The 21,243-nt window shown below is 45.8% G+C and overlaps 1 protein-coding gene across 1 annotated transcript in view; it reads right to left on the bottom strand.

Annotated features, from left to right (window-relative positions):
• Positions 1–295: 295 nt before the first annotated feature.
• The window catches only part of LOC125546794, an 87,587-nt gene continuing 66,639 nt past the window's right edge, over positions 296–21,243 (bottom strand). The window contains exon 2 of the mRNA XM_048710924.1: positions 296–730. Within this exon, the coding sequence (XP_048566881.1) occupies positions 296–730 (435 nt within the window). The remainder of the gene's footprint in view (positions 731–21,243) is intronic.

Genomic DNA, 21,243 nt, shown 5'->3' with positions numbered 1-21,243 from the left:
TGCACACAATAATCATGGCAAAAATGACAAATATCTAATTGGAGTAGCAGATGTGACAATTATCTCAAATAGCATTCTTCCAACAGCATTTCGGGCATCAAGATGAACTCAAATGAACATGATGCAATGAGATGAAATGATGTACTCTCTGAGATAAACATTTTGATATGCTATATGCCCAAAACGGAGCTACGGATGCAAAGTTACGGCACGACGAACATAGCAAAATAATTAGGGTTTCGGGGCAAAAGTCAACCGAGGTGGATCTCAGATCTAGATCCGGAACTCGCCGGAGTTACTGTTCATGCGCAGAAAACGAGGATAGTCGCCCGGACTTGGAGCTCGAGGTCGCCGGGGAACTTGCCACGAGGAGGAGCCGGTCGGAGGAGGAGGCACGGGGCCGGAGGAGAGGTCGCTGGTGGAGGTCTGGGCGGCGCGGCGCCGGTCGGGAGGCGGCGGGGCCGGTCCGGCGAGCTTGCGGCCGGCCGGCATCGATGGTGGGCGGCAGCGCCGGGTGCCTCGGGCGGCCGGACACGAGGAGGACGGCGGCGGGCTCGCGGGCGTGAGGCGGCGCGAGGAAGCTGGCCGCGGGGGCCTCCCGCGGGCCGAGCGGGCCGGGCGGTGGCGCGGTGAAGTGGGGACTGGCCCGGGACGCGTGGCGTGCCCTTATTGGACGAGGAAGGCGGCGGCGAAATGTCCGGCCGGAACGGACATGTCCGGGGCGGCGGATCTGGAACTTTAGGGTTTCTAGGGGAAGAAGAAGAAGAATTTCGGAGGGGGTCTTTAAATAGGCATAGGAGGAGCTAGGAGAGTCCAAATGAGGTGCGGTTTTCGGCCACGCAATCGTGATCGAACGCTCTAGAGGATGGAGAGGGTTTTGGGCCAAAATGGAGGGGTGTTGGGCTGCAACACACACGAGGCCTTCTCCGTCCCTCGGTTAACCGTTGGAGCATCAAACGAAGTCCAAATGGTACGAAACTTGACAGGCGGTCTACCGGTAGTAAACCAAGGCCGCTTGGAAGTCTTGGTCCAATCCGGAAATGTTTAATCCCCACACGCGAAAGAAAGGTAGAAATGACCACCGGAGGAGAACGAAGTGCCGGAATGCAAAACGGACAACGGGGAAGATGCTCGGATGCATGAGACGAACACGTATGCAAATGCAATGCACATGATGACATGATATGAGATGCATGACAACGACAACAACACACGGAGACAAAAACCCAAAACCGAGAAAATAAAATAACTTAACGCCGGAAGCGGCAAGAGTTGGATTACATATTAGGTAAAACATATCCGAGGTGTTACATTTCCAGGGCCTGATAGGCGCTGGTTCTTCATCGTCTCCTTCATCGGCGTCCATACCGCCGATGTATTCGGAGTCGAAGTCAAGCATGTCGGTTAAGTCGTCGACAGTGGCTACAAAGTGGGTGGTGGGTGGGCTTTGAATTTCTTCATCGTCTGAATCCCAACCTTGCTGACCGTAGTCCGGCCAGGGCTCTCTTGATAAGAGAAAGACTTCAGTGTCTTCAGAATATCTCCGAAAGGCGAGTGCTGAAAGATGTCTGCGGCAGTAAACTCCATAATCGGCGCCCAATCGGATTCGATCGGCAGGGGCACGGAGGGTTCGGAGTCCGGAGAGGAGTCTGACTCCTTGGAGTCATGAGTCTCGCAGAGTGCGGGGCTGGTGTTCGGCTTGATCGCCGTTGGGATCGCAGCCCCCGAGGCGGTGTCCAACCACCCATCCTCGATCGGCGTATTTGGCTCCGAATTAAGGGTCGAAACCGATGCGGTTGCGGCCTCTAGGGCACTGTTCGGCTGCAGAGCTAGATCACGCTCGTCGTGACAGTGCGGCGCGCTTGGCAGTGGCTCGAATCCGTCGAAGATCAAGTCCCCGCGGATGTCAGCCGTGTGGTTTAAACTTCCAAATCTGACTTGACGGCCAGGGGCATAGCTATCGATCTGCTCCAGATGGCCAAGTGAATTGGCCCGCAGTGCAAAGCCGCCGAAGACGAAGATCTGTTCGGGGAGGAAGATCTCACCCTGGACTGCATCGCCATTGATGATCGTAGGAGCCATCAAGCCTGACAGCGACGATAAAGGAACTCTCAATGAAAGCACCAATGTCGGTGTCAAAACCGGCGGATCTCGGGTAGGGGGTCCCGAACTGTGCGCCTAGGCCGGATGGTAACAGGAGGCAAGGGACACGAAGTTTTACCCAGGTTCGGGCCCTCTCGATGGAGGTAAAACCCTACGTCCTGCTTGATTAATATTGATGATATGGGTAGTATAAGAGTAGATCTACCACGAGATCGGAGAGGCTAAACCCTAGAAGCTAGCCTATGGTATGATTGTTGTTCTACGGACTAAAACCCTCCGGTTTATATCGACACTGGAGAGGGTTAGGGTTACACAAAGTCGGTTACAATGGTAGGAGATCTGCATATCCGTATCGCCAAGCTTGCCTTCCACGCCAAGGAAAGTCCCTTCCGGACACGGGACAAAGTCTTCAATCTTGTATCTTCATAGTCCAGGAGTCCGGCTGAATGTATAGTCCGGCCATCCGGACACCCCCTAATCCAGGACTCCTTCAGATGGTATACTACTTGACACCCCTCTCGTGTGCATGCATAGGTATTGTCTGAACACTACGGACGATGAGGAGGAGTGCAAGCGCCAAGGAACAACTACACCATCCGCGAGGGAAGCATGGAAGCGACGACGGAAGAAGACGGAGACATCTCCCATGACCCGGTTATCCGGCCCCTGAAGATGTCAACAACAGCAGCAGCCCTGCAGCCGAAGTGCTATAGGCCCTGGACATCCGGCACCTCACCAACACCCGGACATCCGGCCTCGCCCCGGAAATCCAGACAAGCCATTCCAAAGAGCATTGTGACCAGCTCCGTCAGCCCAGACATCCGGCCTGCCAGCCCGGACATCCGACTCCCCGTGAAGCGCCGGACATCCGGCCCTCCTTGCCTGCGTGCAGTGCTTCTAGGCCGAGGCGCATGTACCCCTTCGCCCCTTAGACTATATATACTTCCCCTCCACCTACGTTTTAGGGTTAGCATTGGTTTAGCTAATATTTAGAGATAGAGCATTCCTCATCCACATCGGATCCACTCCTCATGAGAGACCGCGACCTCTTCGGAGAAGATCCCTTTGGATTCGAGACCTCCTAGCGGAGAAGATCCCCCCGTGGATTCAAGACCTCCTTTTGGAGAAGAACTTCAAGACCTCCTCATGGAGAAGACCGGTTACCATGTATCATCCTTAGTTGTCCGTGGACCGTGTATCGTTCTATGTATCCGAGGATCTAGCACATGTGTGACCTATTCAAGTTGGTTTGAGTGTTTTCTCTCGTTTTCCCTTTTGTGTTCTTCGTGTTCTTCGCGGGATTCCGCTCCTTTCGTGAAAGATCGGGCCACTAGGGTTCAACCCTACATCATCTTGGATCAGAGCCAGCTTGTCTCTTGATACCATCATCTTGGTATCATGAGCCACGTTGATCACGATTTCGGAGCCTCCCCGTTGTGTTTTCTAGCCTAATTTTGTTGATTTCGTCCTAAATTCGAAAATCCCCACCAAAAATAGCCCCCAAATTTTTTGTGATTTGTTGGTTTGATGAGGTTTTTGTGATTTTGATCCATGGATTTGCTTGGTTTCGAGTGGATCTAGCATATCCCCAAGTGTCCCCACTTTCCATCCATGAAATCACATCAATTTTGCTCCCAAATTCATCTATTTCCGCCCCAAATCGGGTTTCGAAGTCCAAATCCCGATCTGGAATTGTCGGGCCGGACATCCGGGCCACCTGGCCGGACATCCGGGCCCCAAGCCGGACATCCGGCTCCTGGAGCATAAAACCCGCACGGTTCTGGACATCAGCCCCCGGATATCCGCCCCCCACCCCCGGATATCCGGCCTCTGTACATTTCAGCTTCCCCGTTTCACCGTTTTGTCCATAACTAATTCACCCGGAGTCCGTTTTTATGTTATTTAGCTCGTTGAAAAGCTCTTGACATCCTCCTTCCAACAAAAATACTACCATGACCATTTGACTCCATAAAAGTTTTGGAACTTTGGCATCTTTGCCTAGGGCTTCCACCACAACCTCCGCATAACCACCACCGACTTCCGCAACCTAACCCTTTTTGTTCCTTATAGCATTTGTGGTTGCTTGAGTAGTGATTGGATTCTCCTAAGGTTTTTAGGCTACTTAGGGACGATTGCTTCTTCATCAACCACCACCACCACCGTAACTCCCACATAGGCTTGCCCACCATACACTTCCACCACCCCAACTTAACCCAATTTTGTTCGTGTTGTGAGTTGTGTCTCCTAAGGTGTTTCGGCTATTTAGGGACCGTGCTTTCAACTCCGACACCGTGTGTAGTACACCACCTTACCCTCCATTTCCGCATTGCGTACTCCGCAACCCATCATTGCATTTTCGCAATCACATTGAGCTTCCGCAACCACCACCGCATTCCCGCTACCACCATTTGACATTTGACACTTGAGATTTTGAGTTCATGGTTTTTCCGTTTCCTAAGGTGTTTCGGCAACTTAGGGACGAGTCTCCATCATCTTGGTATATCCATCAAGATCACCGCCACTCATCATCGACACGGATGGTAACCTCCATATCATCTTGGTATCGTGGTATCCCTCCATTGTATATTCCCTTGCCATTGCTTTGTTAACCCATAGCCCATTTTGCGTTACTTGCCTATCGAGACTAGCCATTTGAGTATTGCCGGCAACGTTACTTGTGCACATTAGTGATCTACACCATACATTGCATACATACCATATCATATTGGTATCATACCATCTTGTGTGCCTCAAGTTTGTTCCCGCATATACACAATTGCTATCTTGGTTTGTGCATTTCGCATAGTGGCCATACAAAAAAAAGAAAGAAGAATAAGATTTTAAGCAAAAGAGAAAGAGCAACGAAGCTTGTAAGAAAGTACCATAGCATCATACCACATTGTCATATCCGATCATGTTGGATCATACCATCGGAACATCATACACATAGCATACTTGGGATAGAAAGTTTATCTATTTTGCATCTTCTAGGTTGTGCACAAGTGTCGTATCCGCCTATAGAGCAATCGTGCTAGCATCTCTCATGAGTTGTGCAACATGAGCATTTTCCGTGGATTCCACATTTTGAGCTCATCCTTGGTTGCACGACCCCATTTATCTATCCGTGTGTGTGTTTCCATGTGCCACATATTGCTATTGGTCTACTTGTTTCACTTGCAAATTTGTGAATCTCTTTCAACATTATTAACTCTTGCTAACATTTCACATTAAATGTTTGTGCCACTATCCTCACCGAGCTCCACCATAAGCCTTATTTGTGTAGGTGTGAGAAACGGACAAGAATTGGTACCAATTGTGCTATTTCATTGTCCACATTGGAGTGATCATTGATCCACTTTCAACTTCGGTGAAGGTACATTTGGTATTCGTTCTTCTCTTTCTACCACTCACATTTTTCTCATGGAGTGATGGATAGGCAAGGCATTTCATCTTCAGTCTACAACAAGAATGAAGAGTTCGATGCCATGAACAACTCCAACGACGCCAAGATGCAAGCTCAATGGAGGAGATCAAAGCCCTCATCAAGTCCTACAAGCGGTCTTTCATCTTCGAGAAGACGCTCAAGAGCACAAGCCTTCGAGCTACCATCTCCGGCAAGCTCACATCGGCATGAACACCATCACCACCATGAGCATGAAGGTCAAGAGCTCAACACCAACAACCGGTCAACGACTTCACCATCGCCCTTGGCATCTTCACCCACAAGCACTTCCAGAGAAGCTCCCCAAGATCAAGTCCATGACTTCCACGAGCTACTACGACCTCGACATCGACCATGAGATTCCTTTCTATGGGACTCTAGAACCCGAGGAGTATCTCGAGAGGGAGCGTTTGATGGACGACTACCTCAAGCTACATCAAGTTCCTCCCGAAGATTAAGTGAAGTGCGCCACAAAGAACTTCCACGACTACGCGTCCACATGGTGGCTTCACGCACCTTCGGAGACCTACGACTTGAGTTGCCCCAAGACGAAGAGAGCTTTGCGGCGAGAGTTTGTGCCTCCAACCTACACGGAACAACTTCAACGCCAATTGGAGAACACCATCCAAGGATCCGAGTCCATTGACGAATACTTCAAGGAGATGAAGATTGCCTTGCGACGAGCCGGCGTGGACGACCCCATTTCGATGAAGTTCCACTTCATGATGGGATTACACAACGACATCTCCAAGATGATCTTCCTCGAGAACTACAAGTCCCTTGACGACAAAAACATTGGTGCTCTCAAGGCGGAACAAGAACTCATGAAGGCCAAAGCTTCTCCACCCCAAGCTCACTTTGTCACGACCAAGCTCCATGAGAACGAGCATGAGGCTAGTACGACCATGATGTCCAAGCCCGACGAGCTCCAAGACGATGCTCCCAAGTTCGACTTCACCGCCATCCCTCTTTGTGGCATTGATGATGCCGAGTCTACTTCGACTCTTTTTCAAGATGGTGCGGCGACAAGTACGACTATGGAGACCCTCAAGGACAAAGCTTTGGAGGCGAGCGACGAGGTGACGAGCAAGGATGATGCTTCCGTCTTAGGAGGTGAGAGTGATGATGTGCCATCTTCGGCCGTCATCCACGGCAACGACAATGAGATGGTTGAGCATAGGATTTTCCCTTCGACCATGGCGACATATGATGACTTGAGTGACTTGTGCCACCATATTGAGAGTGAGAGTGACTTCACCACTAGCCCCATATATGTGTTGCCACAATTCACATGTGAGGAGAGCCACAACCCACACCAGTTGAGTGAGATGAGTGACTCCACCATATGTGAGTTTGAGTGCACCTATTTTGAGGGAGTGAGTGAACCACCACATAGAGAGAATGAGATATTTGATAGGTCACGTGAGGCCACTGATAGAGGCTAAGGTGTCCCGATGTTTCGATGAGATGGTGGCTATCGTTTTCTGTGGGAGTCGACCTTGACGATCCGACTACGAACGTGCGAGACGTCGCGCCTTAGCAATCACTAAACCAACTTCCGAAGGTTATTGACCACGCCGGAGCACGATCAACCTGACCACGAGGGTCTGTTTCCTGCGAGCAAACGAAGAACAAGCAAGAAACTGAGATTTCAATCGGGATATTGAGAATATAAGATGAAAGCTTTATTGATCAAGGTGGGGTTCTGTGACGTCTTGGTCTGGTCGTTGGACACAAACGAAGTACGCGAAGTTGCAGCTATGGCGAACTTTTAATCTAAACAAAACCCAAAGTCTAAACGACGCCCTAAGGGCTGTATATATGGAGGAAGAGGGGGGAATTTCGTGCCCTTGAGGGTGGGGTCCGAAACCAACCCTAACTCTTGTTTCCCCACACATACGGACTCTAAAAATAGCCTATACTTAAGTATTTCGAAATTACATGGGCCTGGCCCATTAATAAGGTGACGCAGCACCTAGAATAGCCTATGGACGAATATTATGAAGTGGCATCTTGTATATTTCGTCCAAGGCTTCATGCACTCCTTATGGCGGCTTCAAAGTCCTGAAATCATCACTTGTAACTCCGTTCTTGATCCCCTTGCGCATGCCATCAACTCCATGCGTGTTCTTGCTCCAATGTTCATCCTTCTCCAAGCTAGGCCCTTCATTTGTAAGCAAAACAAATGTATCCAATTTAGGCAGCATCATAATCTCATGAACATTAGAATCATTACCAAGAAACGAAAGTACCTAGTAATTTAATTGGCATGCGCGAGCTCTAGTAATTGGTCCAGTATATGTAACAGTAGGGGCTGTGGGTGTAATAATAGTATTGATGTCCTCATCAGCCACTTTCAACGCTAATGACTTGACCTCTACCTCTATTGTGTCTTCTCATTTGGTGCTAGGTCCCATATATGATGACGCGCCGATTCGCGATGACTTCGTCCTCCCTTTGGACAAGACGATGGCCATGGTGGAATAAGATGCACCCCCCACATGGTTCCATCACGATGATGATCTTGACCACCATTTGGTCTTACCCACCTCACCTACACTACTAGAGTGGAATGAACAAGGTAAGATAGGTGAAGGTGATGCTCTAGTCCCACTAGTGGACATTCTTGAGATTGATTGCTTGCATGATGTTGATCAACCTATTACCATGCTTCATGCTAGTGCGACTTCCCCATGCGATGGTTTACCCATTTATGATGAGTATGACGATTGCCATGTGGATTCTTTTAGTTGTGATGCCATGTTACATAGGATTTCTTATGACAATTCTCTCGGTCACATCATGTTTGCCAATCCGCTTGACTTGTCATATGCTATACATGAGATCGACCACATGTCATATTTGCAATCTCTTTATAGTGACTATGCATATGCCATTAAGATTAACCCAATTTTCACTTATGGCATAGATGACAAGCCCATGTTTATTGGCATTTGTTTCTCTTGTGATGATATTGACATGCTACCTTTGCATCATTTATCTCATATGCCATGCCATGACCACCTAGATTCGGATATGCATTGTTTTGGGTGTTTCCCATTTTCTCCATATGATGTTTCCAACATTGCTCATGAGGAGACCCCCATAGTTTCCTCATACATTTTAGGATATTTTGATTCATCCCATTCATTTCATGATCCCAATACTTGCATCCTCAATTTGTATCCCCATAGTGTTATACAAAATAACTATTCTTTCATGATGGATGACATGTTCTTATACCATGCATCAAATTTCTTTGAGCGATGCTTATCTTCTAATAAATCACACGTGCACATACACATCATGATGGATGATGTGTACATCTACCACACGCACAATCTCTTTCGTTTGTGTCTCTTTTGTGTAGGTACCCATGAATTCTTGTCAACCTCGCAATCCCACGAGTTGACAAAACAAGCTCTAGAGAGCAACACTGACTTGGGATCCCATGGATTGTCTTTCCCACCGCTCTCTTCGCGCAAATACTTCACCCATTTCTTCTACATGGCCCTCCCTTGGCTATGGTTTATTGTCCATTACCTATTCTATGCCCATCTTGCCATGTTCACTTTGAATGATATGTTCATTACTATGTCTTTGCCATGCATTCGTGACCCATGCTTTGCATTACACGTGATGATTGATTCTCATACTTGTATGTGTATTTGCAAGCTTGGTGGAGATATTGCTTGTTATTGCCTTGTTTGCTTTGTGCCCCATGCCTATGATGATACTATGATCTTGCTTTGTGTTTGTGCTTGTGATATGTCATGTGCATTGCCTATGCCTATTATTTTTCTCACATGACATGATTTCCATGATTTACTCTAGTATGTTGCATCTTCGCACTACTAGCTTCCACAACTTGATTAGTATGATTGCTTATGTTGCATCTCTGATGACTCAAACTTGCTCGCTTCATGCGGTTGATGACAACCATCTACATGCTTTGCACATGATTGTTATTGCTTCTTGTCATATATCTCCATATGTTGCCTCTCTCATGCTAGATGATTTGCCATGGATTGAGTGCAACGATGTATTTCGCCTTGCTCATGAGATTTCCCCCATAGCATTCTCACATCTATTTGGATATTTTGACATATTCCTTGTGAAGCATGCTTGTCTTACCTATTTGCATCATATACCTAGTGCCATGAATATAGCCATTGTTGCATCATATTATTCATGCACTTGTGCTTCTAATGGTTATGTGCAAGAGAAGAGAACCATCATTATGGATGATGTGTTTATCTACCATGCGCATACATTCTTTGCTTTATTTTGTGCATGTGTAGGATACTTGGACTTTGTGCTGACTTTCGCGTCACGTGAGTTAACAATCCGAGCTCTTGAGAGTGAACCACCTTCTACCACGACGATTCTACATCGCACTTGCTTGTACTTCGGCATTGTGAAGGACGCACAAGAACATGCTCTCAAGGTGATATCCTTCTCTTTTGAGAACCCCCAAACCATGAGCATGCATATTGTGGATCATACTACTTGTGTTGCTTGCACCATGCGACTTATTTGTCATCTTGGACCCCATGCTTGCGCACATGTTAGAGATCTTGCTTCCACTTGTCATTTTCACAATTCCATGCATCATGATATATATGCCTTGTGTGTTGCATCCAATTCTTGGATTACTTGCTCCTATCACATGTTTGGTTGCAACAATGTCATCACTTCACATATGCCACGTCCCATTAACTTCTACATGCTTGCCTTGATTTTCTCACACATGATGAACAATTGTTCTTTCCATTATGTTGAGTTCCACACGATATTCACTACACCCAATGCACATTATGCTTGGATTGTCTTGCACTTGACCCATGTGTTTAGACACTTCATTTTATTTGGTGTTGTGAATGATTTCTATGCCTACCATAGACCTTTCATTGAGCAATTTGCCCATGCTTTCTATGATCTTGAGGTAGATTCTTATTCTCTTGTTACACATATTTGCATCACTACCTCACATTTACATGCTTGTCCCCATGGTATCTTTGATTGTGCTCAATTTATATGCTTATATGCCATGTCACAATCCTTTGTCAACCCATATGCTTTGAATGATGACGACAATTGTTTGGTGACTCACCTATCGAATGCTTGGTTTTGCACTAACGCTAACCACATTTGTTTTTCCAAGTGTTTGTTGTCTTTGCTAATTTTGAAGGAATCCCAAGATGGTGCGACATTGGAGAGTGCCCATTTCGAGCTTCAAGATGACGAGAAATTAGTGATCGACCACTCCTAGACGGTGACCTCATCTCTTTCCCACGGTGATTTGGATTTCGATCCGAGGTCGGATCTTTCCCAAGGGAGGGGAGATGATGCGGAGCATCCTATGGACATCACAATGTCAAGAGTCCGTTTGGCGAGTGACACGTGCGACATCTACTTGACATACCCAAAGGTGAATCATCTCCTTTACACGTGCTCACTTGACCCCATCGAGGATGGTATAGTACTTGACACCCCTCTCGTGTGCATGCATAGGTATTGTCGGAACACTACGGACGACGAGGAGGAGTGCAAGCGCCAAGGAACAACTACACCATCTGCGAGGGAAGCATGGAAGCGACGATGGAAGAGGACGGAGACATCTCCCAGGACCCGGACATCCGGCCCTGGCCCGGACATCCAGCCCCTGAAGATGTCAACAATAGCAGCAACCCTGCAGCCGAAGTGCTACAGGCCCCGGACATCCGGCGTCAGCCCCGAACATCCGGCTCCCCGTGAAGCCCCGGACATCCGGCCTGACGCCCGGACATCCGGCCCTCCCTGCCTGCGTGCAATGCTTCTGGGCCGAGGCCCATGCACCCCTTCGCCCCTTAGACTATATATACTTCCCCTCCACCTATGTTTTAGGGTTAGCATTGGTTTAGCTCATATTTAAAGATAGAACATTGCTCATCGACATCGGATCAACACCTCGTGAGAGACCACGGCCTCTTAGGAGAAGATCCCTTTGGATTCAAGTGTTGGGGAACGTAGTAATTTGAAAATTTTCCTACGCACAGGCAAGATCATGGTGATGCACAGCAACGAGAGGGGAGAGTGCTGTCTACGTACCCACGCAGACCGACTGCGGAAGCGATCACACAACGTAGAGGAAGTAGTCGTACGTCTTCCCGATCCGACCGATCCAAGCACCATTACTCCGGCACCTCTGAGTTCTTAGCACACGTACAGCTCGATGACGATCCCCGGGCTCCGATCCAGCAAAGCGTCGGGGAAGAGTTCCGTCAGCACGACGGCGTGGTGACGATCTTGATGTACTACCGTCGCAGGGCTTCGCCTAAGCACCGCTACAATATGATCGAGGTGGAATATGGTGGTAGGGGGCACCGCACACGGCTAAGGAACGATCTCAAGGATCAACTTGTGTGTCTAGAGGTGCCCCCCTGCCCCCGTATATAAAGGAGCAAGGGGGAGGAGGCCGGCCATAGGAGAGGCGCGCCAGGTGTGGAGTCCTACTAGGACTCCAAGTCCTAGTAGGAGTCCACCAAGAGGGGAGGAAGGGAGAAAGAAGTGGAGGAGTAGGAAAGGTGGCCGGCCCCCTTTTCCCTAGTCCAATTCGGACTAGAGGGGAGGGGGGCGCAGCAGGCCCTTTCTCCTCTTTCCACTAAAGCCCATCAAGGCCCATTGCTTCTCCCGTAACTACCCGGTACTCCAAAAAATACCCGAATCACTCGGAACCTTTCCAATGTCCGAATATAGTCGTCCAATATATCGATCTTTACGTCTCGACCATTTCGAGACTCCTCGTCATGTCCTTGATCTCATCCGGGACTCCGAACTCCTTCGGTACATCAAAACTCATAAACTCATAATAACTGTCATCGAAACCTTAAGCGTGCGGACCCTACGGTTCGAGAACAATGTAGACATGACCGAGACACGTCTCCGGTCAATAACCAATAGCGGGACCTGGATGCCCATATTGGCTCCTACATATTCTACGAAGATCTTTATCGGTCAGACCGCATAACAACATACGTTGTTCCCTTTGTCATCGGTATGTTACTTGCCCGAGATTCGATCGTCGGTATCCAATACCTAGTTCAATCTCGTTACCGGCAAGTCTCTTTACTCGTTCCGTAATACATCATCTCACTACTAACATATTAGTTGTAATGCTTGCAAGGCTTATGTGATGTGTATTACCGAGAGGGCCCAGAGATACCTCTCCGACAATCGGAGTGACAAATCCTAATCTCGAAATACGCTAACCCAACATCTACCTTTGGAGACACCTGTAATGCTCCTTTATAATCACCCAGTTACGTTGTGACGTTTGGTAGCACCCAAAGTGTTCCTCCGGCAAACGGGAGTTGCATAATCTCATAGTCATAGGAACATGTATAAGTCATGAAGAAAGCAATAGCAACATACTAAACGATCGGGTGCTACGCTAATGGAATGGGTCATGTCAATCAGATCATTCAACTAATGATGTGATCCCGTTAATCAAATAACAACTCTTTGTTGATGGTTAGGAAACATAACCATCTTTGATCAACGAGCTAGTCAAGTAGAGGCATACTAGTGACACTCTGTTTGTCTATGTATTCACACATGTATTATGTTTCCGGTTAATACAATTCTAGCATGAATAATAAACATTTATCATGATATAAGGAAATAAATAATAACTTTATTATTGCCTCTAGGGCATATTTCCTTCATCAAGACCTCCTAGCGGAGAAGATTCCCCCGTGGATTCAAGACCTCCTTTTGGAGAAGAACTTCAAGACCTCCTCACGGAGAAGACCGGTTACCATGCATCGTCCTTAGTTGTCTGTGGACCGTGTATCGTTCTATGTATCCAAGGATCTAGCACATGTGTGACCTATGCAAGTTGGTTTGAGTGTTTTCTCTCGTTTTCCCCTTTGTGTTCTTCGTGTTCTTCGCGGGATTCTGCTCCTTGCGTGAAAGATCGGGCCACTAGGGTTCTACCCTACATCAAATGGTGGCACGTTCCCTACCGAAACCATCACGCTTGTTGTGAGAAGCTCTGGTTTGTTAGATGATTGCCTAGGGACAAATAACTTTCTCATAACAAAAAGCTCTTTACTAAAACTAACTTAGTTGTTTCTTTATCTAAACAACCCCTACTTTTTATTTACATGCTCTTTATTACCTTGCAAACCTATCCAACAACACCTATAAAATACTTCTAGTTTCATACTTGTTCTAGGTAAAGCAAACGTCAAGCGTGCGTAGAGTTGTATCGGTGGTCGATAGAACTTGAGGGAATATTTGTTCTACCTTTAGCTCCTCGTTGGGTTCGACACTCTTACTTATCGAAAACTGTTGCGATCCCCTATACTTGTGGGTTATCAGGTGTCTTTTCCCCGCAGCAACGGGCGCGCCGTCCTTATCGTTCTTTACCCGCGAGTCTCCCACGCCGTGTATTTCAACCCTTACAGAGACTACGAGAAGAAGGACTACACCCACATAATGAATATTCTAGATGATGCTCTCCAAGGCTTCAGCATTAGATGTGGCCACATGCAGATCAGGAAACAAAGGAACAAGAAGATGGGTTTCGCGCATAAAACTAACTTCTGCTGCACCCATGTCCCAAAACCAAGCAAGAAAGATGGATTCTACATCCTCAATCTCATGATTGAGTTCAACACAGATCACCAAAAGCTTTGTATGACAACCAGAAACGATGATCATATCTGCAAGTTGGTAGAATCTCATGGAGAAGCGGATTATAAACTTAGAGATGACTTCTTTCGCATCCAAAGGGACATTCCAATGATCATCATGAAAGAAGTCATCGATGAGAAGGGGATGTTCCACCACGACCCTATATCGCGAGCTGACGTCCAAACTCGCATAGGCATGCAACATCAGGACCTCACGCCGTTCAAGAAGCAAGGGTGCATCCTCGATGATATGGAAGGATGGAACTTCTAGTGATTTATGATGCCGATGATGATGATATGTGTCGGTTGAACTTGTATACTTTCTGTAGCGATGAAACTTTGTGATGTCCACGGTCCCTGCCGAACTTGCGTAACGCTACTTTGTTAGTTTGGGTACGATGACGTGCGTACCCCTAGTTAATTAGTTTGTGTACTGTATGTTGCATCTAGTTGCTAACCCTTTCTTTTTCGTTTTGCTCTACTATATTTTGTTGCATATGATTGTACATCCTCTTGATGAAGTTGCATCTCTAACAGGTACCTAGTTTCTTGATGGCGAGATGGTAGTGCTATGTCGTGTACAAAGGGAAGGTTCCAGGGGTGTACAACGAGTGGCATGAGTGCCAGGCGTAAGTGAATGGGGTCTCGGGCGCCAGCCATAAAGACTTCAAAACCAGACAAGAAGCCGAAGCTAGTTACTTGAGGTTCACGCTAGCGCGAGACAGGACTCATAACCGCCGCCTAATGTACTGCAGAGTTCCGCTCTCACTCATAGTGATAGCTCTTCTCGTGTATACCATTGTTTATATGGATGCCATTGTAGTTGAAAATATTCGAGACTTGCATGTATCTCTATTTTCGACATGATGACGAGATACCACTTTGTGTTGGATGATGATTATGATGAGACTATTTGTATGTATATGCTATGATTACATTTGTGGTCTCGCAGCCATTTGTATGTGTATCATGATGACAGTTGTATCTGCCAAAGATTCTTGTATAAAGCCAGTTCAAATACAAAACAAATACGCAGAAAAAAATTCAAAAACTACTAAAATTAGCAGTAGCGAGTGGAGAAAATTTAGCAGAAGCGTGACAGTAGCAGTAGCGCATCCAGCCAAAGCGCGCTAGAGCTATTAGCAGTAGCGAGCTTCCACGCAGCACGCTGCTGCTACACTCGTATAACATTAGTGCGGGCATGCACGCGCTGCTGCTACGGGTTAGCTATAGCGCCTTATTAGTACTGCTGGTCCCTGCGCTACTGATATACCTAGAACCCGCGCTGCTGCTAGGCTTTTCCCTAGTAGTGATTTTTCTAGTGTCAAATAAAATCCCCAAAAAATTTAAATAAAGCAAATAGTGCTACTGCTACAATAAAACCTCATAAAAATCATTTTTAAAAATATCAAAATAATTTCAAATTTATTTATCTCCATTTTTCTATTGTAGGGATCATTTTACCCTAATTTCCATATATTTTATTTTTGGAGAAAAATAATTTGAACAAAACCAAATAACTCCAGATTGAAAAAAAATCCAAAGGGGCTTTAAATTCGATTCTTTTAAACTTCCAACTCATATTTCATATGTTTTCAAGAAGTCATTTTATCTTCTCTCATGAAAATCATTGAGTTGCTTAAAGTTTCTAAATTTGAAATAGTTCCAAATGGAATCCAAATCTTTTCAAAACCCTTTTCATTTATTTTAATGGAAGAAGTCATATCATCTTCACTCTAGGGTTTTGTGATGAAATGAATTTGAATTCATGTAGATCAGAATGCAAAAATGGAAGTTTGGGAAAGTCATTTTATTCCCTCTCATTTAACTTTCAAAACGGTTTCAAATTTCACTCAATTTCACACAAGAAACCACACCACAATCAAGCAAACAAATAAAAACTATTTATTTAGTATGACATTCCAAAATTTAGAATTTTGGGATGTTACAGCAGCGAGATGCCAAACCCGGATTAGTGTCACATGGATGTTGAATCTAACATCGGGGCAGAGGCGTCAAGCTACCAATGGAACACCGGAAAGTCGAAATGCCCACTGGAAAACCAAGACATCGACGCAGTTGACGACGATCTTGATATGCCAGATTTTGCTGTTATGATTGCAGATTTCGAGGGCCCAAAAAAGGATATGATTGGGTACAAGGATCTGCCAACCATTGATGCGGACCCCGGGAAAGAATTGTATGCAGGTTGCAAAAATAAATATTCCAGATTGAGTGCCACCCTGGCACTTCTCAGATTTAAAGCAACAAACGGTCTATCAAACAAGGGCTTCACATAGATGTTAGGTCTTTTCAAAGAAATTCTTCCGGAAGATAATGTGCTCCCCAAAAGCATGAATGAAGCAAAGAAAATTGTTTGCCCATTGGAACTTGAAGTACCGAAGATACACGCTTGTGTGAATGATTGTATATTGTACCGTGGTGAGTACAAAGATTTTTGTGCATGTCCCACATGCAAGCATGCAAGATACAAGCGCAGGAGAGAAAATGACAAGTACAAATTGGACGACGAGATCAAGACAGGAATCCCGTTCAAGGTTGTCTGGTACTTGCCTTTAATACCAAGGTTGAGGCATTTGTTTGCAAACCCTAGAGAGGCAAAGAGGTCGCGTGGCATCATGATGAGCGAATTGCAGATAGGTTTATGAGGCACCCGAAAGATGGGGCTCAGTGGGAATTAATTGACAAAAAGTATGAAAAATTTGCCAAGGATCCCAGAAGTATAAGGCTCGGGGAGTGTACTGACGGGATGAATCCTTTTGGCGATATAAGCACCAATCACAACACATGGTCAGTGCTTCTGTGCATATATAACCTAGCTCCTTGGTTGTGTATGAAGAAAAAAATACATTATGATGTCAATGATTATCCAAGGCCCGAAGCAAGCTGGAAATGACATTGAAATTTACTTTCAGCTACTGGTAGAAGAACCGCTGACAGTGTGGATAGATGCGCCTGCTGTAAAATGTTATGATGCTTACAGAAAGGAGATTTCCGATCTACATGCGATGCTGGTGCACACCATTCAAGATATACCAGCATTAGGCAACACATCGGGGCAGAAAACAAAGGGAGATGTAGGGTGTGTCACATGCATGTATAGGACAGCTAGGAGAAGACTTCCCAACTCGCACAAAACAGTGTATTTGTGTCACCATAGGTTCTTACGGAAAACTCACCCATACCAAAAGATGAAAGCTAAATTTGATGGTACGGCAGAGGCAGGTGCGGGACCAAGACCCTATAACGGGGAGGTGGTCCACAACATGGCTAAAAAATTAATGTTGTGCTTGGCAAGAACCACCCTTTGACGGTGAAACAAACACCCAAGGGTCAAGTGTTTAAGAAGAAATCGGTTTTAAGGAAATTACCTTACTAGGAGATTCTACGTGTATGTCACTGCATCGATGTCAGACACATAGAGAAGAACGTATGTGAAAGCATCCTTGGTACTCTGGTCAACATTAAAGGTAAAAGAAAGGATGGTGACGGTTCACAGCTCGATATGCTTGCTGATCAATCAAAATGCAATAGTGATGCAGAAGATGATGACAAATTCATCAAGGCTCGCCAGAGTTACAATTTAAGTACAAAAGAAGCAACACAATTCTTCACCTATTTGTTGTCAGTTAAGACACCCTCTTCGTACTGCGCAAACATCAGAAGTCTCATGGATGTGAGCTCAGGTAAAATGAAGTTGGGAGACATGAAGTCACATGATTGCCATGTAATGTTGACACAAATCCTCCCAGTGGCCATCAGGAATCTGAGGGACAAAGATATAAGAAAGACCCTCATTGACCTCTGTGATTTCTTCGACCAACTATGGCAGAAAGTTGTAAATCCCGAATAGCTGGATCATATGCAAGATGATATTGCAAGAATATTGTCCAACCTAGAGATGTTTTTCCCACCGTCATTCTTTGATGTCATGGTCCATCTCACTGTGCACATTGTCGACGACATAAAGTATTGTGGTCTTGTTTTTCTTCGCAACATGTATCCCTTCGAGCGGTTCATGGGAATACTGAAGCGCTTTTGTCGGAACCGAAACCATCCAGAGGCAAGCATCCTACAAGGTTATACCGTGGACGAGGTGGTTGAGTTTTGCACTGAATACATGAAACAAAGACCTATAGGTTTGTCGCTCTCTCGCCACGAGGGAAGGCTGAAAGGTAAGCCGGTCCTCCCTAGCACACAAATGGATGCACCCAGAGAATTGGCAGAGAAAGTCCATTTGACGGTATGGCTTAACAGCCCAGTTCTCATCGCTTATGCCGAAGAACACTTTGCGGAGATATGACAAAGCTTCATACCAATGGTGCCTTCATCAGATCTGGAGATGAAGGAGTACACGAAGAACTACGCCGAATGGTTGAAGAATCGTTTGGCACAAGGATCCATCGATGACATTGCTATGTGGTTGGCACAAAAGCCATCACCTACGGTGTTGACGTACCAAGCATATGACATAAATGGATACACGTTCTACAGTAAGGAACATGATCAAAAGACCTTGTATTAGAACGGCTCTATTCGAATAGACTGCATGACTGTAAATGAAGCTGATAAAAGGGTATACTATGGAACCATCAAAGAGATTTGGGAGCTTGACTATGTGAAGTTAAGGTGACATTATTCAGGTGCGCATCGATCCCTCTTGGTCAGGTAAGGATTGATGAGTATTGGAAGACCTGTGTTAATAGGACAACGATGGCATATTACGCGGACCCATTCATTGTGGCCAGCGATGCTACCAGGATTGTCTTTGTGGAAGACCCCTTGCATAGGAACTGCCATTTAGCGATGCATGGGAAGAGAAGGGTACTGGGTGTCGACGATGTTGTTGATGAGGACGAGTACGATGAATATGATGAGTTGCCAGCCAAGCCATCACACACCCGTGTAACAGAGCGGCGTAAAGTCATCAAAAACCCCAAGTTCATTCGGGGTCAACTTAATGATTCCAGTTCCCCCATGTACATGGGAATTAAGCCTTAAGACTAGTCTTATGCCTACCATGCAACTAAATTCGTTCAATTTAGAAATGTCGCGTGTACTGAATTTGTGAGTTATGCCCGGTTTTTTGTTGATGTAAGAACCGTTAATATGTTGTCAGCTCAGGCAATGAATATGAATTGTTTATTATTATTATTACTATTATTATTATTATTATTATATCATAGAGGTAGCACACTCAGTTGATCTCACTGCAGTATGTGTGAACAAAAATATGCAATCTGGTTTGCGAATAGCACATGGTTCTTTGATGAAAGCCATGGGCCTACCGAACCCCACCACCCCGCCCATGATCTGAGTCGTGCTTTCTGACTGGCCAGAACCTAAACCCCATGGATCATACGTCTGCACCGTTGGATGCTCCCAGATCGAACGGTGATCCTCATCCCTTTCGACAACACCTGCAGTTCCGGTTGTAATTTTAATTTGATGCACAAAATGCACGTTAAGCTCAAAAATATATTAAATATAGCTAACGATACCTGAAATGCGCCAGAAAATAAAACCCGTGGTATAATGGTGATTGCGTATCGTGGAAATTTTTATGAGGCCAAACGATGAAGTCACCAGCCACAGGAGTTTGAATTAACACATTTCCTTTTGGAAAACCATGATCCTTCATGTGCGATGCTCTGGTTTCAAAGGAGCGGTCATCAAAACTTGTGCCAAACTTTACCATTTTTTCCACAAGGGCGTGAGAGCATGCCACAGGCACACATCGATTTTGATGATGTCCGAACTCCATCTGAATTTCCTGTAATTAAAATACCAACTAGGCTTACGCTAGTGGCCGCACCTCACGGCCGAAATGTTTGAAAATTCTCCCCGCTTCTTGAAAAAATGGATGAAAACACACAAAGCGACACACAAATGATATGTACACCTTCTTTTCTAGGCTGATAGTAAGGGGTATCATAGCTAGTATCATGCATGCCAACAAGGCAATTTTGATGAGCTGTCATAGAATTAAATGAACAAACAGAGGGTTAAGTGTCATATCATGAAACCGTATCATAATAAATGCTATGGTACTATGTGTCATGCAAGACAATATAAATAAAGTACTACATATGATACTAGCTACTCTATGATACTATGCACTAGAGCAAGTACTATAGAGTGACATAAGACTAGCCTCAATGGGTACTAACATTTAGTAGCATAGAATGTTACTAGTCTATGTTACTACCTCTATAGTGGGGAGCAACATATGTGTAGTAACATGTAACACTTCATTTATTAGGCTATAGACTCATCTTGCCTTGAGATGTCTGATGTTACTCATACTACTAGTAACTAGCTATGTTACCACTTCCCTCTCTTTATTCATTTATTGCTTGCCAAATCATCTATTTTATCTACATATGTGTGTTGTTACTACCTATGTTACTCCCACTGTATGTAGTCTAAGCAGGCTATAAGGAATAGAATAATATATATGTGCTTACTAGTTGGAGGAAAGAGAAGAGGAGAGAGAAGAGAAGCGGGCTCTTGGTTCGTAGAGCCAGCTATGACACGAGTGATGCGGAGTGTCCCATGGCCATCCCCATGGACTCAACTACATCTCCTACGACATCTCTTGGACCCATGACACGAGCATGTGCAAGAGCCCTTGAAATCAAGGTGACATCTCTCCTCTCACATTTCCACTTTGATGCACATGAGACATGGCTACTACCTCATACGGACACTTTGTGCATTCTCAGGTATTATGGAGAAGCTAAGGAGCAAGGAGAAGACGAAGAGGAAGATGGACGAGAAGACGGAGAAGAAGAAGGAAAAGTCCCAGCCACCAGACGTCCGGCGCCTGATGCTCCAGCCAAACCCCAGCGAGCGGACGTCCAGCCTAGACCGGACGACCGATGCCCCTGCACCCGAGCCAAACAAGCGGACGACCGGTGCCAGCGGACGACCAGCGATCGGACGACCGATAGCCACCGGAAATCTGCTACACCAGCATCCGAGCCAGAATGAGCGGAC

The sequence above is a fragment of the Triticum urartu genome, chromosome 3, assembly GCF_003073215.2.
Source record: "Triticum urartu cultivar G1812 chromosome 3, Tu2.1, whole genome shotgun sequence".
Lineage (NCBI taxonomy): Eukaryota > Viridiplantae > Streptophyta > Magnoliopsida > Poales > Poaceae > Triticum > Triticum urartu.
This window is presented reverse-complemented; position numbering and strand designations above follow the sequence as displayed.